This window comes from Perissodus microlepis, chromosome 13, assembly GCF_051167445.1.
Source record: "Perissodus microlepis isolate ML-2025 ecotype Zambia chromosome 13, ASM5116744v1, whole genome shotgun sequence".
Lineage (NCBI taxonomy): Eukaryota > Metazoa > Chordata > Actinopteri > Cichliformes > Cichlidae > Perissodus > Perissodus microlepis.
The window spans coordinates 19,103,759-19,126,307 of NC_140473.1; the positions used below are offsets into that span (position 1 = coordinate 19,103,759).

The window sequence follows — 22,549 nt, forward strand, 5'->3', positions numbered from 1 at the left end:
ATATGTTAGTGGCAGATGGGAGTTGGGAAAGACCCGTGAACTCAGGTGAGAGGATGAGATCACAAACAGCTCTAGATTTTGAAAGAATAATAAAGAGTGCGACTTCTCAAACCGAGATACCGTGATGCACACACGGTGAATGAATGAATGTGGAAAATGGGTGTGCTTGAGAAATCCTGTTGAAATATTCTGTCACCTCGCCAGCTAAAATTCCAGCTTCAAAAGTATAATTAATATTTTTGCTTTTTCTTTTCTGCTCTCTCACAGATTCTTCCTAAAGTTCTTTCTCAAGTGCAATCAGAACTGTCTGAAGAATGCAGGGAATCCACGAGACATGCGCAGATTCCAGGTGACTGAAAACTATTTCACACATATGCTCTATTTCTGTCCCTGTCTTTCACTGTCTCGCTCTCTTTTTGCAGACACGCACGCTCTCACACACACAGGTGTGCAAATGCACAGCCACAGCTGCTCCACTATACTAAGTCACACTGACACAGATTCACATATGAATACATTTTTATTATTGGCACTGAAGGAGGCAAAAACCAGGCAAAGAGAGAGAGAGAGAGGGATTTTGTGTCCTGTGTGCTCTTGGACAGAATATTTATTAGGGAATACCATCTGACACAAATAAGGATATAGGATTTAAGAGTGCCATCAATTGTGTCCCTGACAGCTTTCTGAGCCTCTGCACAGAGGGGAGGACGATCCAACCAAATGTAACAACAGTGTTAACTCACGAACTGTCTGGCAGCGGAAACGCATACCTTCTTGCACACGCATATCTGCAAGCACGCCCACAGGCAGACACACACACGTAGACATATAGATAGATGTGATACACGCTAGGAACCCTTGCATATATGTTTATCCACATATGCATGTACTTTATGTCAAAACCATGCTTTTTAAAAAAATAATAAAACATTATTGTAAGCTAACAAAATGCTGCCAGTTAAAATACATTTTTACCGTCTCTTAACTCAGTCTTATCTAAAGTGTCAAATAGTTAAGCCTTAAAATGATTGACTCCCTGTTGTTCCATTTGTCTACCTATCCTACTCAGCAGCCCACATCACCACAAGCAGCCCACTAGGTCAAGGTGAGACAGTGAGAGTTTAGTGTGATTTGTCCTATCAGGGTAACGACAGCCTACAGGAGGGCGGTCGTCACTGGCAGCACTGTTTTGTGATAGACACATAAGCCAGCATCCTCCAGGAGGAAGCCCAGATATGAAACAGACAAGACAGGGTGTCCCCTCCTGATGTCACTACCATCAGACCTCCCCTGCCTCTTCAAATCTTCCCTCAGGCTGAATGTGGACTGATGCGTGACAGCCACCAAGGGCTTTCACCTCTCACTCCTATATGTCAAAAGGAATGCAAGAACTTTGTGCATCACTCTTTTTGTGTAACTATATTATTTTCCCAAAACAGAAGATGTTTTTACTTTTTATTATCATTGATTGCCTTTATTCCAGCAGTTAGTATGTCATTTGCCCTAAATAGATTTCCCAGATGTGCCACCGTAGGTGTTTCTCTGGCTAAAGTTGTGTATTCTGCATGCCTTCCACTCTTCTTATTACCCCCAAAACCAGCTGGAGGCCAGAAAGGGCCCAATCCATCATCCTCAGCTTGGCCCAGCTCTGAACCTGCTCACAAGAATGGAGCTCTTTCACTTCCCCTTCTCTCCCCTCCTCTCCCTATACCCCCACCTACCCCAAACCAACCAAAAAAAGCACCCCCCTAAATTCCACTGCTACACCGAGGTCACTTACCGGCGAAGCAAACCTGAGAGGGGCTCTCTGTTTCCGGCTCAGAAACACTTTGGCCATTCACATGTGGCTCACTGTTTGGAATGTGGTAGCCAAAAAAACAACAACAAAAATAAGCATTATGAAATATGGAGTATGGCTTGGAATTTGATCCTAGTAAAATGTTTGCTGAGAGATGGGATAGAGCACTGTTCAGTTGCTAATGACTCCAGTAATATTTTAAAAGGGAGGCCTTCCATCCTCAAAGAGATGGACAAGCTGATCAATAATACCGAGCTTCGCCTATGATGACAGTTGGTAGAGTGGGTAAACGGAAATGGTATTTTAGTGATCGAAATGTCAATTAGCTGTACACAAATGCACGACAGTAAAAAGAAAAAAGGAAATGGCAGGGAGGGGAGGTCGATGTAATGTGATCTGTCCAAAGAGGACAACCAATTCATGAGCTTTAGCACCTGGACACAACAAACTATCCCTCAGAATGTCCCTAAACCTTTACTAAAAATGTACTATTATCACCTTCAAACTTGCTCAATGACATGTTTTGCTTTTATTCCTCTCGCAGGTTGTCGTATCGACGACCGTCAATGTGGACGGCCATGTCTTGGCTGTCTCTGACAACATGTTTGTACACAACAATTCCAAGCATGGGCGAAGGGCTCGCAGACTCGACCCTTCAGAAGGTACGCCTCCTTATCTGGAGAATGGTAGGCACATTTTTACATCTTATAATTTGCTACGCTCCTTTTTCTCATAGTTTCTTTCAGACATCCTCCCATTTTTTTCCTCCCAGATCACACACCTAGTTGCTTCTAGTTGCTTAGAAGCTTTCGTTCCTCCATCACTTTCATTTTTTTTCACTTTTTAAGTTGCTTTTGGCCTCACTCATACCTGCTGTTATGTCTTGATTGGAAGCAACATGCATTAGTCAGTGTTTATCATTTCAGTATCGCCAGCGAAGATGATAATACTCTGACTAATTCACTCTTTTAAAATGTTATACTACTTCCAGTCTCCTAACGCACCTACATTTGTCTTAAAAGCCAATGTGAAACATGATCAAATTGCTGAAGAATTTGGCTGTGAGGTCAATTTCCTGCCACTGGGTTCTGCCGTTTTAGCTGTGAGAGAGCTGAAACAGGGGGAGGAAGGAGAAAGACAGAAAAGAGGGGGGAGGTAAGGGGGGTTGCTAGTGTGTGTGTGTGTGTGTGTGTGTGTGTGAAACAGAGAGAAAGAGAGAGAAGGGGTGTGGGGGGTGGCCTATGAGAAAAACAGAACTTACTGTTTTTCTTCCAACTGATTCCATATGATAGACTGATTGCCTTCTCAGCCAAAAGAGAGAAAAGTAGGACCACCAAACCATGGGAAATCCAAAAAGTAAAATGCACTAAACATAACCTTCTGACCCTTGTGGCCTCCGCTTGCAGATGGGAGCACACACAGCTGAAAGACTGCAAGAAAAAAAAAAGAAAAAGAAAAGTTAACTGACTTAGCCCAATTGTGCAAATTGCTTATTTTCAGATTTCAAGGGCCAATTATGGCTAGGCAAACAGTTTATATACACCACTGACTAAAACAAGCTTCTCTACACATTAATGGGCATTAATGGTTCTATCACCAAAAGCAAATGTAATGTTTAATACAACAACGACTAATACAAAAAAGAAAACGAAAAAAAAAGACCAGACAATTAATATATCTCAGTGCTCTCCAGTCCTAGTGGGGGAAAAGCTAATCTATTTGTTTTTGTCTTTATTAATGACTCCTCTACTGGAGAACAAAATCAAATAATTAAAGTCCTGCCCGGAGCACCAAAGTCATTATGTTCGCTGACATTCTGTTTGTGTGTTTCACGTTTATGACACGATAGGTGTGGATCGCCTAGCAACCAGTTTCTTAATGAGGAGAGCAATTAAAGAGGTTGAGCCCTCGCCTCCATGTTCCCCCGCTCCCATGGGACCCCCTGCGTTGTGTGTGTGTGCGTGTGTGCACGCTCGTGTTCTTTACAGGTTACCCTAACCCATCCTTTTTTATTCTACCCTTCACCACACTCTTCAAAGCAGCAGAGTGACACCCCGTAAAGCAAGAAAAGAAGCCATTGTCAACCGCCCAGTTGAACATGTCTTTGTCTAATAACTTTAATACACCTTCCCTCTGCTTAACTGTGTGTGCTCACACAAGTTGAGATTTGTTTTTTCCCCTCCCTCCCTCTTAGGCTCGGCTCCATAACAAACTAATTTAACATGCATCAACTGCGATTGCTCACTTTGTTTGCGTCACCTTTAACAAACAGAAATGTGACACATGAGAAAAGGAGAGCCGGTCATAAAATGTAATTCCAGCCATGTCCTCCACACTGCTTTGACAACTAGCAGGCAGACAGCATGCTTTAAATTAGCAACACATTCTTCCTTGGGAGTTCACTGGGCGAGAAGCCTTAGATATGTGACTGGCTGACTGACTGTGTGGCTGAAACACAGAGGTATCCTTCCTCTCGGCTCACACCGCACTTGCACCGACTGCCTTGCATTGATCAAGAAGTGCTGCCCCCTGTTGGCAAAGAGGGGCCACAGCCTGTGGATGACAGACTGAATCTCGCCATGTGACATTTTTGTTCACTTGTGTGTACTGTCACACAACAAGCATATTATGCATTCAGACATGGATGTTCTTTGTGACTGCCTGTCACTCAAACATGTATAGATTCAGGCTCAAAGGTGCATAAACATGCTCACAAATAGCTGAGTCTTTCACACAGAGCACCCCCCCCCCTCTCCCCACACACACACAGACACACACGAACAACCAGCACTGACACACACAGAATTTCTCTCTCTCTCTCTTTCTCACTTACTCAGACACACTCGCGCACACACACGTTCCTTAGCTCAGTTCCACCATTATAGAGCCCCAGACAATATAGGAGACTCAGCATAGAGCCTGCAGCGCCTGCCTCATTTGCATGCCAAGTGGCTGTAATGCTGTTAGGGTTTATGCAATAAAGACAAGTGAATCCAGACTGCTGGGCCTAAGAGGAAGAAAGAGAAGGAGAAAAGAAGGGGGGAAAAAGGAGAGGAGGAAAGGAGAAAGAGAAGGAGAGAGTATGAGAGAGAGAGGCTGAGAGTGAGCGAGAGAGAAAGAGAGAGAGAGAGAGTCAAAGGGAACAGATGGCCCAGGGAGAGGTAAAAGGTATAATCCCATCAGCTGCACTATCAACCGACCATCTGGACATCCCACAGCACAATTACAACACATTTCAGCAGGCAGAACAAAGGACGGCTTCACGGGGCCACATCAGACCTGTTTGAGTGTCACAATACTAGAGCTAGGACCTCCTCCGCTCAGATCTTGGATCGGTTTTGACGTCCTCCGCGGCTAACCCTAACCAGAAACGACAAAGATTAGAGCAGATCCCAGATCAGCACCCCGCGATCAATTCACAGCGAAGGCGATCTTGGGGAAAAAAAGTCAAGCAAACAAACAAAAATGGACATGGGTAACGTTTTAGCAAACACAGAGAGAGAGACAAAAGAGCCCCCAAAATAAGCCATGACATATGAATTCAAATTCAGTGAATTTCCTCAGCTGTAGCCCAAAGTTTGCAAAAGACTTAGTGGTGCAACACTCAGAGCGGCAGGGCGGCTCTTTGCATCCTCATCCGTCCACTCCTCATGATGCCTATCATCTGCTGAGGGGGCATTGTGCGTGTCTGTCATCAGATCGCCTGCGCTGACTGTGTAATCCACTTCGCCACGGTCCCCATTCAGCACATGCTTCCCTCTCTGTCTGTGCATTGAGACATATGCAAATTTTTAGGCAGAAGGGTGGACGGCTTAGGGCCTCAGTCGCTGCCTCACCATGGGTCCTTCTGCGTGTGGGAGGGGGCACTGGGATTTCCGAGGTAGTGCGTCTGCATGTGTGTGGTTTTGTGTGCGTGCGCCTGTGTGTGCGTGCGCCTGTGTGTGCGTGTGTGCGTGATTGTGTATGCGTGTCGCAGGTTCCAGGCTGCAGCTGCCCCCCAACAGTCACCGTCACCATCAGGCCCACTTCTTGCCTCCTCCTCCTTCCTGCCCCCCTCGCTCTCTCATCCCCAAAGTCAATTTGTTTACAGTAATTTTGAAGGGTGAATTATTTGCTGTAATCGTCCGCACTGATGAAGGTCAGGCCCTTAGAGGGGGCCCAGCATGCCCATAGAGGGTTGGTCCTCTTTCAGACGCTCTGCTTCGCAATTAAGGAAAGCAAATGTCACTCCTCCAGGCCTCACAAATGAAAATCTGTACGAGGTGATTAGCATGAAGTCAACAGCGCCTGTTAAAGTCAGATTCCCTGTAGTACCAATGTGTGTGTGTGCACTTTATGGGCACGGAGAGAGAGCAAACATGACCTGAACAGACCCAACAGCAAGGCAAACAAAGGGAGATGTCTTGTCTGAGGTGATCCATACAACAATGGCTGACTGTGATTTACTTACTGGATGGAAAGGATAATAGAGGTTTAGAAGTGAGCTTGTAAAGGGGAGAGAAAAAAAAGGAACTTGCAAAATAGTTGCTCGTATTTTGAGGATAAGGGAAAACATGCACAATTCATAGTGTATTAAAAGATATTGATGGAAATAGATTAAATTTGATATTGCTATTTTATGGCTAGCTGTCATGCTATTTCTGTTGTAAACACAGTGTTGTGCTGAGCACCATATTAAGGTAATGCATCAAATGACAGTGAATGTGAGGCACCAGATCACTCAAATTAGATTATAATAACAACCCAGACTGTTGATGAATGGCATAGCTACGTAGCAGAAGTCATGCCAGATGAAAAGCATTGTAATAAACAATATGAAATGGATTGAATCGATCACAAAAAGAGAGAAAAAAAAAACACAATCTGAATAATTCATGAGTGCATTTCACGTTATGAAACCTGAAACTACGCTCACCGCCTGCACTGTACTGCACATGAAGAACAAAGGTAATGAAATAACATGAACCAGCAAAGCTTTAGCTTGTCATTTCCACTTTAACAGCCTGTATTCTTGACTCATTTAAGATGTGTTCAACTTTGAAATTTTACTGTACATGCGGGTGCATGCTTAATCAATTCTGATAGCTACATTTGCCCTGACACATAATTTGCTCCATCAAATCATTTTCCTGGTGAGCCTGGCGTTTAGCCTTTGTGAAGTGGACCATTTGAAGGGTCTGCTTAACTACACCACTCCAGCGCACTGATAAATGATTTTGATTCTCGTGCCTTAAAGGACAAATCCATCATTTTTTTTTCCAGGGGCAATTTCCATGATATGTCTTTTGTGAGAGAGATATGGAGGGCTCAACGTAGAGGTGGCGCAGTAATGTGTCTGAGTGGAAGGAGACGTGAGGCCTAGTGTTGAAGCTTAGGTGCTGAATTTGCTCTTCTCTTTGTCTTGGATAAGCAGCCACCCCATGCATCAAGGCTATCAGTCCCAGCGAGGGATGGACCACTGGAGGTGCCACTGTCATCCTCATAGGGGACAACTTCTTCGATGGCCTACAAGTTGTGTTCGGCACCATGCTTGTATGGAGTGAGGTACGATGTAGAATTTCACATTTTATACTCAATTGAAACCCATTCACAATATTAGAATAATAATTATTAAGACAAACTTTCTAGCAAGTAATGACCGCTTATACCCTCTTTTCTTTTGCCTTTTTTTAATCTCTGTGATCCAGCTCATAACTCCCCACGCCATCCGCGTCCAGACTCCACCTCGGCACATTCCCGGTGTTGTGGAAGTAACGCTGTCCTACAAGTCTAAGCAGTTCTGCAAAGGCGCCCCTGGAAGATTCGTCTATACCGGTGAGTCAAAACTTCCTCCACCCTGCTCTCCCTTTTTCTACAGGCTTATTCATGTACCCCCGCTTTTCCCCCTTCCTTCTGGATGGAGCCCCCAGCCTTAAGTCCAGGCACTAATAATGAACTAACCGTCCGACTTGCTGAATGTTGAATGTGTGAGATTTGCACTGCTCGTGAAAAGCTGTTGTGGAGGGGGGCGACTACAAGTGCAACTCGATCCCTCTCTGACCTGCCACCATACAAGGTCGTTGCCAAGCTCCGTTAGAATCAAGCTGTCAGGAAAGTTATTTCTGCCAGTTCTCTTTATCTGTTCTTTAGTGAGACAGATAATGCTTTCTGCTAATGAGCCAATTTATTATAAGCCAAAATGTGATTTCTTTCTTTTTTTCTTACAATAAATCAGATTAGAAAAGCCATATCTACTGTAGGTTAAGTGCACACATATATCTGGTTATTCTCATGTATGCTGAACATGAATTCATAGGAGAGAATTAACGGCAAAGAGGGAGAGATATGTACGTGAGAGAGAAGGGGAGTGTGTGTGTCACACTCTAAGTAAAGGATCTGATTATCTTGGCTAACAGAAGGAAGTGGTGGTCTTATCTGTCATCATTGGTGAGGAGACAGAGGTTCTGGGGGTCAGAGCCTGTCTGACCTGGAAGCCTCTGACTGTTCCAACTCTGATGGGCAGAATGAAATGGTGGTGCGTCAAGGCACTCACACTTCCCCCTGCACTCCCAAGCCTCCAAGCACAACCCTGGCCTTGCTACGCTCAAGGCCAGGGTTGTGCAGCCCCCCCCAACTCCCTCACCCAAAATCCCCATCCAGACCCCTCCATCCTGGGGCAGCTGTTTCTCATCAAGTCCCCCCTCCCACTTCTAAAATCTCCAGCACCACCACCTCCACCACCACCCCCAACCACCCGTCCCCTTCTCCTCCAACCGTGCAGTCTGGCCCAGCTCTCCTGCATTTAACCTCCCTAGCAGGAGCAGAGCAGAGGCCAACAAGGCACTGGGATAATGAAACAGGAGTGTAGTGTGGCTGCGTAAGTGTATGTGTGTATTTGTATGAGAGTGAGTGAGGGGGAAATGTGTGTGTGTGTGTACATGTGTTACTGTGCAGCCCTGAGAAGGTGTATAAGTTAAGACATTAATGGCTTCTATAGCACCCTAGTGAAAGTGCCAGGTCCCTTAAGAACAGACCCCATTAGTCACAGAGGCTAAGCGGATTGGGATGATTACCATCAGGTTTTACTGGGGAAACGTGTCCCCTTCTCCCTATCTTTGTTGTTTTTTTTTCCCACCATTCTTCTTCTCTGTCTTCCCTGGGTTCCTACTCACTTCCAGTTAGTATAAAGATACAATTACCCCTCGAGGCAACGGTGGTACAATTGATTAGTGTGGTGAATTAAAAGAGAAAGTCACCAATAGACAGGTCTGGCTCCTCTGCTCTGCTATTCCCTATGTGGCTTACCCTGATTGTACAGGGGTTGACGCTTGAGAGAACGAAACCGTTAAAAGAGCAGAATGCATAACGCTAGAAAAAGATATCGCTGCTTCCACACGTACAGTAGTTAAAAGGATGTTAGCTACATCTCTCGGACATTAAAATTACAATTGGCTGATGCATTGAGTGCAAGAGAGCAGATATTGTATTTAAGAATGAAACTCATTTCCAGCTATAGCTTTTCTTTCTGTTTCTGACTCTTGAGCAAATGGCACTTCATTTGCAAATAGATTTGGAGTTATAATAGCACATTACATGGGCTGAAAAGGGCATGTAGTGACACAGTGCTGTCTAAAAGGCACAGAAAGGTACGGTGTCATATTGGAGAGCACCGTGTGCATATCAAAGGTCTAGTTATCAAAGCATATGGCTTCGAGCACGGCTTGAGAGCACGGCTTGAGAGGAGTGCCTTTTTAGACTTTTTTTTTTTATGTTGACTCTTCTTGCACCACCACCCTAATTGTGGAAATTTAACTCGCTCAATTTAAGAAATTATCACAAATTACCAAGAGTCAACACAGAGGAGACTGCAGTCAATTCGAACAGCAGAGGGACATGTCCTCACTCGGGTTAGCACCCTGGAACGGCTCCAAAACTCACAATCCATTCTCAGAAAGAGAGCACGGTGTAGTATATGTCAAATAATCCTGTTGGCATCGACTCTTGAATGTTTAAAACACTAATGAGACAAACAGACATACTATATAAAACTTGAGAAGCCTGCAGTTTACCGACTGCTTTAAATAGCTTATATCCGTTCTTTAAGTGGCACATTTTTAAAGGAATGACTTGTTGCCTATTTTGATGTTTTACAGTCTATACCTTTTACCTTCTAAAAAGCTTGTCGTCCCTTGGAGCTTGCTGATTTGTCCTCTGTCTAATCCATATATTGGTTATCTATTGGTCAGGACAGGACTGGTAGAACCAGCTGTCAGCAAGGTTGTAGAAAATCAAAAGGAGAAAGTCCTGGCTGTATCTGAGTCAATACTTTATTATACTTTTCACTTTATTAAACCCTAAAACCTGTACGTGCGGGCCAGATTAAATATTTCTAAACTAAAAGGTCTCAATTTTCTGGCCTCATTTGCAGCATTTTCACCTTTTTATTGCATACTTACATAAGTGTATGAAAGAGTAAATCATAAATAAAAACTTGAGTGTACAATTCATCCAATTTAAGCTCCTAATTGCATCAGAGCTTTTGGTTTTCTATCTTGGCCAAGTTTCCACGAGTGCTCCCCTCCAGGGGCAACGATGCGGGCTCTTGGTAATATGGTTCTGCAAGCAGTCCTAACACACTCAGCCACTATTTATCCTAATCAGTGACATCCACATAACCAGGATTGCTTAAAATGAACCCCTTCCGCGCCCCAGAAAACGCACATTTACCGGGACCCCATTTGTCATGGGTAAATTGAGGGTCAGTAAACTTCGCCTGTATCCTCCAGTGGGGATCCAGGACATGCATCATAACGTTAGGAGAGAATGATTGGCGAAGGCGAGCTGTCACACATTTGTCAGGGGGAAGGGAACATTATTTGCTAATTTCCCAAGCTGGGCACTGACAGGGTGCTTCGTCTTCAGACCTTTGGTGACCAGCATGGCTTCGCAGCTATTAGTACAAGTCAAGTGTTTTTTCTTTTTCTTTTTTCTCCCTTCACTGTAAAGCGGCAGTAATAAGAGCCATTCGTTCGACCTCACAAGACTGCAGCACACACTGGGTGAAGGATTTTTGGATGAAGCGGATGCCCCCATACAGTGTTCTGTTCTTGCCAGGCCTTAGTTGTGGCCAGACAGCCTTGAGGGCTGATGGATCACAAACTTTCCTCGTCAAGGTGACGCTATCGACTCCACTGCACCAAAATCTGACAAAATGGGTATGAGGCAGTCATTCATCAACATAAGGACAAAGGGGTCATGTGTGCTTCACTCAATACTGGTGGAGCTCAAGAAATGTCAACCTTGTAAGGGATGGAAAAGGGAGATGTTGATAGTGCAGAAGTAAGGGTTCTTTGTAAATACACTTCCACTAAAGCTTCCTGCTTTATGAAAGTCAAACTATTTAATGCCAGTCTCCAACATGCATGCACCCACACTGAGCTGACAACCTCTATGCACAAATCAGAGATATAAATAGTGAAGTCCACTTCTCAAATCCAAAATTAAACCCACTTAATGTTCCGCTCTTAGAAAGAGGAACACAGTGTTACAGCGGTGGACCCTACTCTCCCTAAAAAAAAAAGGAAAAAAAGGGAAAAATTAAACAAACAAATGCAGACGTCTTTATCAAAACACATCAGATAGGGTCCTGTGCTGTCCAGCTCGTGAATTGGCCCTATCCTTGCGTCTCCTCTCCGCCCTGCCGTCACTTTGAAGTTCCAGACTTAGAAGCTGATCAGATGAGGCGCTTCCTTTTCATTTCCTGTCCTGATGGGTTGGGTTTGGTACTCGGTTGGTTGCTGGTCAGCGACGGGGTGTGGCCTACAGCAAAGATATGCTATAATCAAAGGCATTCAAGGAGGTATGTAAACAGATCTGCTTTTGAGGAGCTCTTTGAAACACACACGCCAAACGACTTCATACTTCCGCACCCTTTAAAGCCACTCCGCACAACATTTGTGATATTTCTAAAAAAGGCTGATTTAAAGGAGGAAAAAGAAAATCCCCCTGCAGTATGAACTGCTACAATGAGAAAAGATGACATAGGCATTTATAAATGTCACTGCCACAGTCACGTGGGTTGTAACCAGTTGGCACAACAGTTTTAGCATGTGTCAAAGCATGTTATCCACTAGCCATATCCCCATACCTACCTGTCTCATTACAACTCTGATATTTAGCACCAGCTCCACGGGAGTGGAGCAGACACTCATTGCCAAGTTAGATGGGCCTGGTTTGAAGGCCTTGTGAGCTTGTGTGGAGCACGACAAGGTTCCACGGAGGAAGGTCCTTGTGTCCAATTAGAGGGCTGACGTGACACGTGCTCGCACTCCCCCACTGTCAGGCAGCTTGTCAGGTAGGCTTTGAGAAGCACACTGTGGCATTATTCCACAGCGTGTTATCAGCAAGTGACCTGTGAAATCCAGCTCCAGGAAATTGATTGAAATAAGCACTTGCAGTTGAGCATGTATTTTCCTCCATTACATCTCTCTGTGAAATGCATTGTGGTTATCTTTCATGAGAAAAATGAAAGCATAGGTGCGTGCTTTTTTCTCTCCCAGTAAGGATGGTATTCATTGATTTAATTTTAATTGGACCCACTTTTTGTCCCACAGTATCGTTAGAGGTCTGTTTTGTAATAGCTCTTAAAATGGATTGTCCTCACGAAGTCACAGCATCAGTCCTCTGCCACGGGAAAGATAGACACAGGAGGCAGGGAGGGGGGCTCTTGATAGACGAGGATCTTTCCCTCCTCCTCCTCCTCTTTTTTTCTCTACCTCCTCTTCTTGCCCCATTTTCAGTATGATCTGCACCCAACGGGCTTTAAAAGAACTCCAGCCTCCCGCCCCCTCCTCTGCCGCATTTTGATTGAAATTCATCGGCAAGTTTATTGAGAAATGAATGAGGGAGGCAGCATGGTATTGACTTTGAGAGGAAAACACAACTCATCTTGAATGAGGGGGAAAATGCGGCCGTAATTTAGCCGTCATCGATCTGTGCCCCGTCCATGTATTGATCTTCATTTTACAATATTAATTTGCGCTTGCAATCAGCTGTGAAGGGAACCCATTTGATTTCTGTTGGCCGGTAATGTGTGAAAGTCCGCTGACGTCCTCAGAGAAGTGGCACAAGTACTTTAGATGTCATCTAAGAGGATTGAACAGGTGTCTTCGGCCCTTTCTAATAATACCACCGATATGAAGGGAGTCTGGAATTATGGATGGGCAATCTGTAACATTGCTCCCTTTTAAGCGTGTTAATTACATTTTATCTGTTGCAGGAGCAATATCTGCTGGAGACTGTAACTGTCTGGGTTTTTTTCATCTGTATTGGCTCAAAGTTCATGAAATTTCAATGAACATTGATCTGTCTCCATTGATTTATCTTAACTGCAGATCTTTGAAATTTTAATTTCCTGTTCATCTTGAGACTGCTGGAGATGGAATCACTGAGTGATAACTGGCTGCAGTGGATGGAGATGATATGGTCAGTGTTAACACAGATGAGGTTTGCTTTGCGTGGGTTTGCTGTGAAAATTTCAATTTGCCTTGGTTTGGTGTTGGTTGATTTTTTTTTTAAGATGGTCTGCATGCGTATTTTCTGCTCTCAACACTGGAACACATTTATACTGAGGAGCAGCAGCATGACTTCTGAATATCACGCCTTCCTTGTACGCACAGGAGTCCGTTTTAATTCCTTAACGCAACGCTGTGAAGATATACGCTCGTCCTACGTCCGCAGCTGTTAAATATTGACGAGAAGAGGTCGTTATGTGTGTTGATGCTGTTGTGAACTGCATTCATCTAACAGACTGCAGGTGCCTAGAAGGCTTCAGTTAGACTGTTTGACAAGTCACAAATGCAATAACACTTGAATGAACTTCTGCCTGTGCTGTTTATCTGTCTCCCCCTTTCCAACTCCCACTCCACCTCTAATTTGTGTTAAGGGGAAAGAAAAAAATAACTGCTCAATGGTGTAGGAGGAGTGGAGATAAGCTCGAAGCAGTTAAGTATAATTAGCGAAAGTAATAGCTGGCAAATGGCAACAAGGCTAGGTTTTTATCTCCTGGAAAGATAGAGTTATCGTAATAAGCTGTAATGGCTGGCAGGAATGCTAGTACTCTGTGCGAGCTTCCATTCAGGCTCATAGACTTAACAAGGAACAATTTCCTTTAAATTTACTGCTTTGCTCAAACATTTCCCTATGTTTTTACCTCGATACTGTAAGCCAATACAAGTGTTCAATCCGCTTTCATATGGACTGTGGGCACACTGTGCTGTATCGCCATGTAAGCACTTCTGGCTGCCAGAGACGGCCATGTTACAGTGTTCTTGTAGAGCGGTTACTCATGTCCTATTTCTAGAGAACATGGAGAAGGAGCAGCGGACCACACTCAGATGCCATGTACACGCCATCCACTCTACATTTTAAGTAAAGTGGCTCGACTGAGGCGGCTAAAGGAGCTCTCAGAGAAAATGTGTTAGTGGCATGAAAGGGTGGCAGATTAAGGCATCAGATCAAAATAAGATTGGGAATCTCACTGAAGGCCTGCCATGCATGCCCGTGCGCATGCGTGATATTCAAAATTGGAAATGATATGGTCACAGCTGCACACCGAGTCATGCATTCCATTTCTTCATATTCTGAAACATGATCATTCACTCTCTGGAGAGAGAAAATTACTGAAATATTCATAAAAATGTTCTTCCAAACCTTCGTGAAGGGGAAGCACACTCTTTATCACGTCTGTTCTTTCGTCACTTACCATGCTAATTTTGCTCACATATGGCAATAAATCCTTTTGTTATCAGCTGTTTAACTTGAAACGTATTCGCCGTCACTTTGTTGTCTCATTATATTTGTAAAATTTGTATCACGACAGAAATTAAACCCCAGGCCATCGCTGTGTATATAAGACAGGCAGGGAAAGAGAAAAAAAGAGATATAATTGAACAAAACACGTAACCTGTCTAAATCTGAGCTGAAAATGAGAGAAAATGAAAATTCTATTAGTCTCTAATGTTCCCTCTGCCACCTCCAAACATCCCCCCCGCATGTGCTCTTCATCTCTCCTGCAAAGTATTCAAATGCAAGCCCTGCCTTACCTCCCCGTGTCTCTTTTTCTCTAATTATCCATGAGGTCAGTAAGCAAAATGGGGAAGAAGCCAGGAGATCAATACAAATTATCCCTGAGCAAACCAGTGCTGACAGTTTGAATTGCAGCATATGTTTACCCAAAATCAGGCAATTTATCTTAATATCAGGCGAGTAATGCAGCAGGGGTGAGAGGTCACACAATCTCTCCACCTCATAATTACCCGCCTCTAAAACAGGAAAGTGGTATTGATTGGCCGCGGGCCGGGAAGCGGGCGTGACTGGAACGTGCCAGCGACCCCCCCACCCGTATCATACCTCCTCCAGTCCACACCCCCCCCGCCCCCCCTCCCCTCGGCTAGACTCCCCACCCAATTCAGGATTTATGGGATGTGTGTGGAGGGTTTCATGTTTCCTTGCAGCGATTGAGAAGCCTTACAAGGAGGGGTAAGGAGGAGGTTAGGGGGAGGGGGGCATGCTTTGTCCACACCCTCACCCCACCTCTCTCTCCATATTGTATTGGAAGGAGCAAACAAATTCTGGCATGCATCGAGTCATGCCGGGGCATCACAGAGCTGCTCTTTAGAAGAGAGTAAAGTTTACGACAGAGTGTGAAGTTGGAACATAATGATGTGTCAAGGATTAAAAAAGACATGAGGTGAAGAGGTGGGGCTGCTGTCAATGTGTGTGGTGTGAGGAAAAGTAAGGCGAGTAGTCCCAATGATTCTTGTAAAAGCTCAGCACATGAAAGAAAATCTTTGCCTGAAAGAAAAAATGTGAGGCGCAATGCAACAACTGCACTCATAACACATTTATTGTCTATATTGAATATAAGTGCTCAGTATATATCATCAGCAGCTCTTACAGGATTATTGACATTGTCTGTGTCTGTCTGCACTAGTGTACATGCTATGACTACAAAACTGTCAACTCATCAACTGACAGCACCGTTTAGCGCTAATGCAAGTCTCCATCAGCTGTCAAAAGCATTTGCATGAAATCAATAGCAGATGGCGGTCCGTGTCACCAATTTCATTATGCCGGGGTTGTTACAAAGATCATCTCCATGATAGATGAGATGGTGACATGTCGACATGTAGAGATCATGCCTGATGCTTGGACGACAACTGCAGCCGATTCTGCCAGGTGTTAAACCATGACGGAGAAAACTTTACATCTAATATCGGTTTAGTTCGAGGCGTTTCAATTCCTCCATATTTAGGTGTGTAATAAACTGTGAAAGCTGTCGACAAAATCCAGCATAAACCACATTTGAAGGATTAAGGAGACCCTACCCTCCAAAACATGCATTTACAGGAGGGCATCATTATCACTGGAGAGGCACATCAAACAGAACACCTCTCCCAACCTAGGTCTTGTCCTGTACTGTACGTCTCTCCGGCTGTGTTCCCAGCATGCCTGGCGGGTTGTGTAGGCCCCAACTGAGGCAGAGGACAGGAGAGCGTGATGTATCACCCTGAGAGAGCCCACTGACAGCCTCTGATGATGGATGGCCTGATTATGGAGTGCTTTTTACACATACACAATTTACATCACACTGAGCAGCAGGGTCTGGCAGGGCTGCCGTGCACATACACTCTCTCTCTGCCGGCCATATGCACTCACATCTACACACTCGTGTGTGTACACATGCACACATGTACGGGACTGCCAGAGTGCATAGATAAGAAGGGGAAGGGGGGGTGGAAATAACAAAAGAAAGGGGGCAAATTCCTTGCTATAGCCTTGTCATGTACGATCAATACGGCAGATCAATCCTTTATTAAGGAGAAGATGGCTTTCCCCCACATTCCAAGGCAGACCTTTGTCGTTTCGGGACGCATGATGACATGTCAAATCAGATTTCCAGCAGTGTATGTTGTTGTGGCATGGGTTTATTCAGGTGTGTCCAGCCTATGAGGCTGAATATCACTGTATTTGTAAGCCAGATCCTTGCTATCGATTATCACCCTGCATTGTCCATGCTTGAACACATAACTGCTCCACTTGAGCACGGTTGAGCTAGCAATTACTGTATTTGAGTTTTAGCACAAGTGGTGTGTTCGATTATAAGTATGTGTGTGAGTAACATAAGTATGCGTGAGTAGGTGCAGTATGCCTTATGGGTGTGTTTCGGGGTTGTGCATGTGTATCTGATGTACAAAAGAAAGAATGAGAAACATAAATGTTCCTTTTCCTGCCCTGACTCCCTGGCTTGTGCTCCAGTGGCCCTGCCTGCCTCTATGTGCGTGTGTGTGTTTGTGTGTGTTTGTGGGGGGGAGGGGGGGGGGGGGGTTGCTTGCTTTCACATTCTCTGGTGTTCAGCAGGTTCAGCGAGCTGTGCGGTGTTAATGCTGAAATTACATGCTGAGTAATGAGTGATGGGCCAAATTACAGGCTGAACAATGAATAGAGGCAGGCAGCTCTTATTAGTCTCCATAGAAAGCCATTGATTTATGAAGTGCCTTGCTCGGTGGAGTTACTCTCCTGAAAATGATATCTACATTGAGAAGTGATGTTCTCTATTAAGTCGTTCCTTCCCCCTTTACACTGCTCTCCTCCTTTCTTCCACTCTTCCCCTCCTTCTCTCCTCTGCCCTCCCTCCCTCGCCTTGTCCTGCCTATGAGTGTACACATGATTGTTTAGAATCAGGCGGAGCTGTAAGGAAACCTTCAATTACCCATTAGGACTGTCAGACATAAAACGCCCTGCTCTCACCAAAGTCTGGGTTATGATTCATTTACTTTGTGCCTCTGATTCATCGCCCAATATGCTTCATGCCCCAGATTACTATTTGAGGGGTGGGAGAGATTAATGGCTCCATGGGATCTGCTGCCGTATTTCACATGGCCAGTGTTGCAGTACAGTTGGTGCAGAAGGGTGAAATGACGGCAACTTACACTAGATCAATGTGTGGACAGCCTTTCACAGATTATTAAGGCTCTGTTAGATTAAAAGACCGCCGCTATGTAGTTTGCTTTAGTCAATATTCTCAAGCAGATAAAAAGGGGGAGGGCCCCTCTGAAGAATCCTCAGACTGATGTAGGTCATCATGGCTTTTAATGGAATAGCACTTAGTGGCACAAGTGTCAGAGGAACTTGTGTCGTATAAAACACTGTCTGGCCCTTGAGGTTTGGATTTGGAAATGACTATTTTACTGTAAACTCTAACTCATTTCTCAATTAGTTTAGCCCCCACAATGCTCTAATTTTCACCTTCTCTCGTCTTTCTTTCAGCCCTGAATGAGCCAACCATCGACTATGGGTTCCAGAGGCTGCAGAAGGTCATCCCCAGACACCCCGGCGACCCTGAGAGGTTACCAAAGGTCAGTACAGTGTCTCTGCTGCACTGAAAACCAAAAGAACCATAATGACACAGAGCGGTCTGGGTTATAATTCTTCGACAAATAAACAAAACAACATTACAACCAAGCAGAGCAGTGTGACCCAAAACTCTAACAGATTTTCTTCACATATGTGGCTTACCCACTAACCAGCGTGGTAATGCTATTGGTTTTGTGTGTGGAGAGAGGCGTAAACTCTCTGTGTGGTAAAATAGCTCAATCAGGCGTTTTCCTCTCCAGTAGTCTGTGGAGATGGTAATCTGGTCAGAAACGACGTCTGCACCCTCATTACCCCACTCATGTTTTCCTTTCATTTTCTGCAGCTCGATTTGGTTTAATCTTTTGTTTACAGAACCCTGTGCCGTAAACCCCCTAGTCTTACTGCGGCTAATAGACAAAGACTGCATGTTATTATGCTTTGGCTTTCTTATTGTTTTCTTTTGAACCTTGGTGAAGGAGTTGAAAGCCACATCAGTTTTATACACACCGGTGTGGCACATAAAGACGCTGGCATATTGAAAGACCTGAGCACGAAAACTTGGGTGCAAACAGTGAGAAAAAAACCCTCCCCTGCAGAACCGCTTTGATTCTTTTATTCTTTTTCTCCCCTTTGATTCTTGCGCTCTTTCCATTTCCGATTGATAAAATCTATCTGTGTGTTTTCACTAATTGCTACCCTGCCAGTAACCATTTTGATGACTGACGTTCCAGATGTGTCAAGTGTAATAATATGACTGATTAGTACTTTCAAAACCCCTCGGCACGCAGTAAAGTGGAGGCCACCTCAGAGTTTTAATAATACTGTAAAACCTTTAAAGACCTTATCTATTAAATCCCAGCATGCTACACCGCAATATCATTAATGTCCAACGGACAATTTAATAAAGAACAGACTGTGTGGTAGCTATAGACATTTGACCAAGGCAATGTGGAGAAATGGAACATCACAGCTAGTCCCTGGTTCAGTATATGAAGTGTTTCAATTAGACCCAGTCCCTGTGGAGACAGGAAACAACACCTAGACATGAAATGTTACTCTAATTTCAACTGTAAACGTAGACCAAAAGGTAAAGTACACTTACCCTTTCATATCCACATGACTCGTTCTATCTCCGCAGGCATCACAGGTCAGTCTAGCTGCACTGTTTTTATTTTATAAAGTCACCCAGTGTCTTTGTGAAATCCACATCTTGTGAACAAAGAGAGCAACAGTGTTTAACACAGCTTTATTACAGAGAAACCCTCCTCCCTTTTTTCCTTTCTTTTCTTTCTCTTCTTTTTTTCCTTGAATACAAAGTGTTGTTGGCTCTGAGACAGATTTTGACACTGAACCCAAGATTAGTTTCCTGGGTGTGCGCATACTTAATATAGCATGGTCTCCCAGCCTTTGCATGAAACAATCACAGAGTGAGATGAAACCCTGCACTTCCAATAAACAACATAAATATTTGATTTGCTCTCTAATGGACCCAAATATGGGGTTCAGGGGGCATGTAAATGATCCCACCAAGTGATTCGTCATTGTTAAGCTTGCCATCTGAGGGTCAGCTCTCGGGGTCAAAAGCACATTCCCAATAAAACAGCCCGCGGCGGGCCGAGGCTGGCATGTACATTTGGAATGAGAACAGAAACGGCATATAGAGAACAGCCATTACAGGGTGCAGGTGAGGTAGGGAGACTCTATAAAAAGAAGATAAAGCTGGAGGACGCGCGGTGTGCATTAGCAGAAAGGCAAATCGACACCAAGCCCACTCACCACCTCTACTCCCCCCTCCCATGACTTCACCCTCCAGTTGATAATATTACTCCACTATTGATTTCCACCAGCCTTCTCCCTGGGACCAGTAAGACACGTGGTAATTGTAAGGAGACAGAAAGCCAATATGGGAGTGCTCATGGATAGCAAGGGATGCACGCTAATATTGTTGCTACACAGAGAAAAAAGGGGGGAAGCTGCCTCTGATTGAAGTTTACCTCGTAATTCTAAGACAACATCGTAGATGACAGTCTGACCCTGTGGGAGGAGTGGAGATATAAAAATTCAATGCAAAGTCCAGGGTGAATATGAAAGTAATAAGTGTGAGCAGTCAAGTGATGAGAAAGGAGATTGGTTTGCGGGCATTGCGTTAAGTGAAGAGAGACTTTGGAATTCACCCTCCCTTTTAAGATCTTGTTATAAAACAATTTTCTATTCATAATATAAAAAAGACAATTTATAATACCATTTTGTGCCCTCTGGCAGTAATGGACAAATAGACTGGATATCACATTATATCACACTCAATTTCTCTCTTCTGTAACAAATTAGATTCATTATGAAATTAAAAGTGGAAACTCAATATTGTTTTATTATTAAGCTGATTGCTTTGGATTCTTTTCTTTCCTCCCAAAATGAGCATAAGCCCATTCTTTTCCAATTCTTTGTGTAATCCACAAGGAGAAAATATTACAAATGTGTTCATGTCAAGCAATTACCCATGTATTTAAATGAATCTCTCTTCCTGTGCTCTTTGAAGTACCTTCATCTAATGGCCCTATGCTTCTAAATGCATTCATTACCTCAGGCTAGAGCTAACAGAGTAATTGCCTTACAGTTTTATAATGGCATTAGCACTCCAAGCTACATAACCTAGGCCCTTTTTTATTAACTGTGATAATATAAATACAACATCCATGTTAATCTACTGCTTGAAGAATCACATTTGGGCCATTTTAGACCACATCTCCTTATTGTTAGATATTTTTTATAACACATCATTTGATATGGCTTCCCCCCCACCCACCCCCACCCCCCGGTCGCCTTTTTTCTCAGCAATAACATAAAACGGCTCCTAAATCTTAGGTGATCTGTTATCTGAGCAGTCCCATTTAGACAGTTGCGGAACACGAGACCTTTATGCAAAGCATGGCAAACAATAGAAGGAATCTGTCACGCATTTGTCACAGAACAACAGAAATCATTTGAAGCCTTTAATTGTTTCAATTTAACATGGTGTGTTCTGATATGTCTCCATGACAAGAAAGCCAATTACACTTATGCTGGAGCAGTATTGAGATTTACATGGAAATGCCCTCAGAACACTATTCCGTGTTAATCGTATTCACAGCGTGAGCTGATACGCATGGAAGCGTCTCGTCAGAAGAAAACAAACTTCTTCCTTGATTGGGTGCAGCACTTCTCATCATCCTCGGATATGACTAGGTTGCCACTTAAGCATAGCCCTGCGAGTCAACTTGGTTAGTTAAGACACCACGCGGTAAACGACAGATTAAGGATGAGAGGCAATATCGTTTTCCTCCCTCCTTTTTCCAAGCTCTCCTTATGTCACTGCTGCAAAGTACCATATGGACAAGGAGGGAAAGGACGTTTTACAGAGAATGAAACATGGCTTGCAAACGCGACAGTCTTAATTGCTTTAATTGTTGTTTAAAATTGAGAGCCATGTAGGAGATCTTGAAATATGATAGAATAGATTATTGGTAATTATTAACTGCAGACAAAAAGAAAGAAAACCACTTTATCTCACTCAGCAAGAGAGAGAGAAATCTGTTCTGCCTGATGAGAACACATCAAGACAGCTGGTCCTCTCATTTAGTCTACCTGCCTCACGACAACCATAATTCTTTATTTGTATGCAAACTAGATGCATGCAACGTTGAGCATACACACCAATTTCAGAGGTAAATGCCCATTCTAAGAGCCACCCATCCGGTAACTTGGGGTGGATTAAGCGATATGTTTCTATAAGAGAGCATGGCATACGCTGGAAGTGGCTTCTACAGTGATTCATCTTGATAAATCAAGGACTGTGGTAGATATGCTCCTCTGGATGAAAGGGCCCATACACACGCTCCATACACACTACATACGCTGTGCCTTGGAAATGCAGGCCAAGTCTTGGAGGCCGCTGTTTGAAGGCGCGAAGGCTGTGTTTACATTCATTTATGGCAGCTGCCGTCTTAATCCCACACTGCTATTGCCAAGTGATGGAACACTTCAGACAAATTACCGGGGCCCGCAAAAGAAAACACAGCGAATGTGGGAAGAAAACAAGCGCCATCTGAGATGTTTCTGGTGACAGATTTGCATTGCTTTTAACCAGGGTTCTAACAGCACAGGCGACAAATCTCTGCTCTACAGCAGGTGACAACAAGCGAGCGTTTTAAAACACACGCGAGAGCCGTGTCTGCAACTTGCCTTTGTCAGATTATATGCACTCTAAAAGGAGGAGAGGATTTTTCATTGAGCATATTGCCTTCTGTATTATAGAAAACAAAGAGAGCAGCCTGGTTGCTTGAGAGGGATTTAATTGTAAGTGCTGAATTCAAAGAGCAG

At 44.0% G+C, this 22,549-nt stretch overlaps 1 protein-coding gene across 6 annotated transcripts in view; it reads left to right on the forward strand.

Moving 5' to 3' along the window:
• The window catches only part of LOC146375051 (transcription factor COE3), a 67,293-nt gene that overhangs the window by 39,362 nt on the left and 5,382 nt on the right, over positions 1-22,549 (forward strand). For 2 of the 6 annotated variants that reach the window (XM_084949075.1, XM_084949078.1), the window contains exons 7-11: positions 268-349; positions 2,343-2,484; positions 7,209-7,342; positions 7,486-7,612; positions 18,107-18,195. In XM_084949075.1, the coding sequence (XP_084805201.1) occupies positions 268-349; positions 2,343-2,484; positions 7,209-7,342; positions 7,486-7,612; positions 18,107-18,195 (574 nt within the window). The remainder of the gene's footprint in view (positions 1-267; positions 350-2,342; positions 2,485-7,208; positions 7,343-7,485; positions 7,613-18,106; positions 18,196-22,549) is intronic. The other 4 variants (XM_084949077.1, XM_084949080.1, XM_084949076.1 and 1 more) reach the window with 2 other exon arrangements.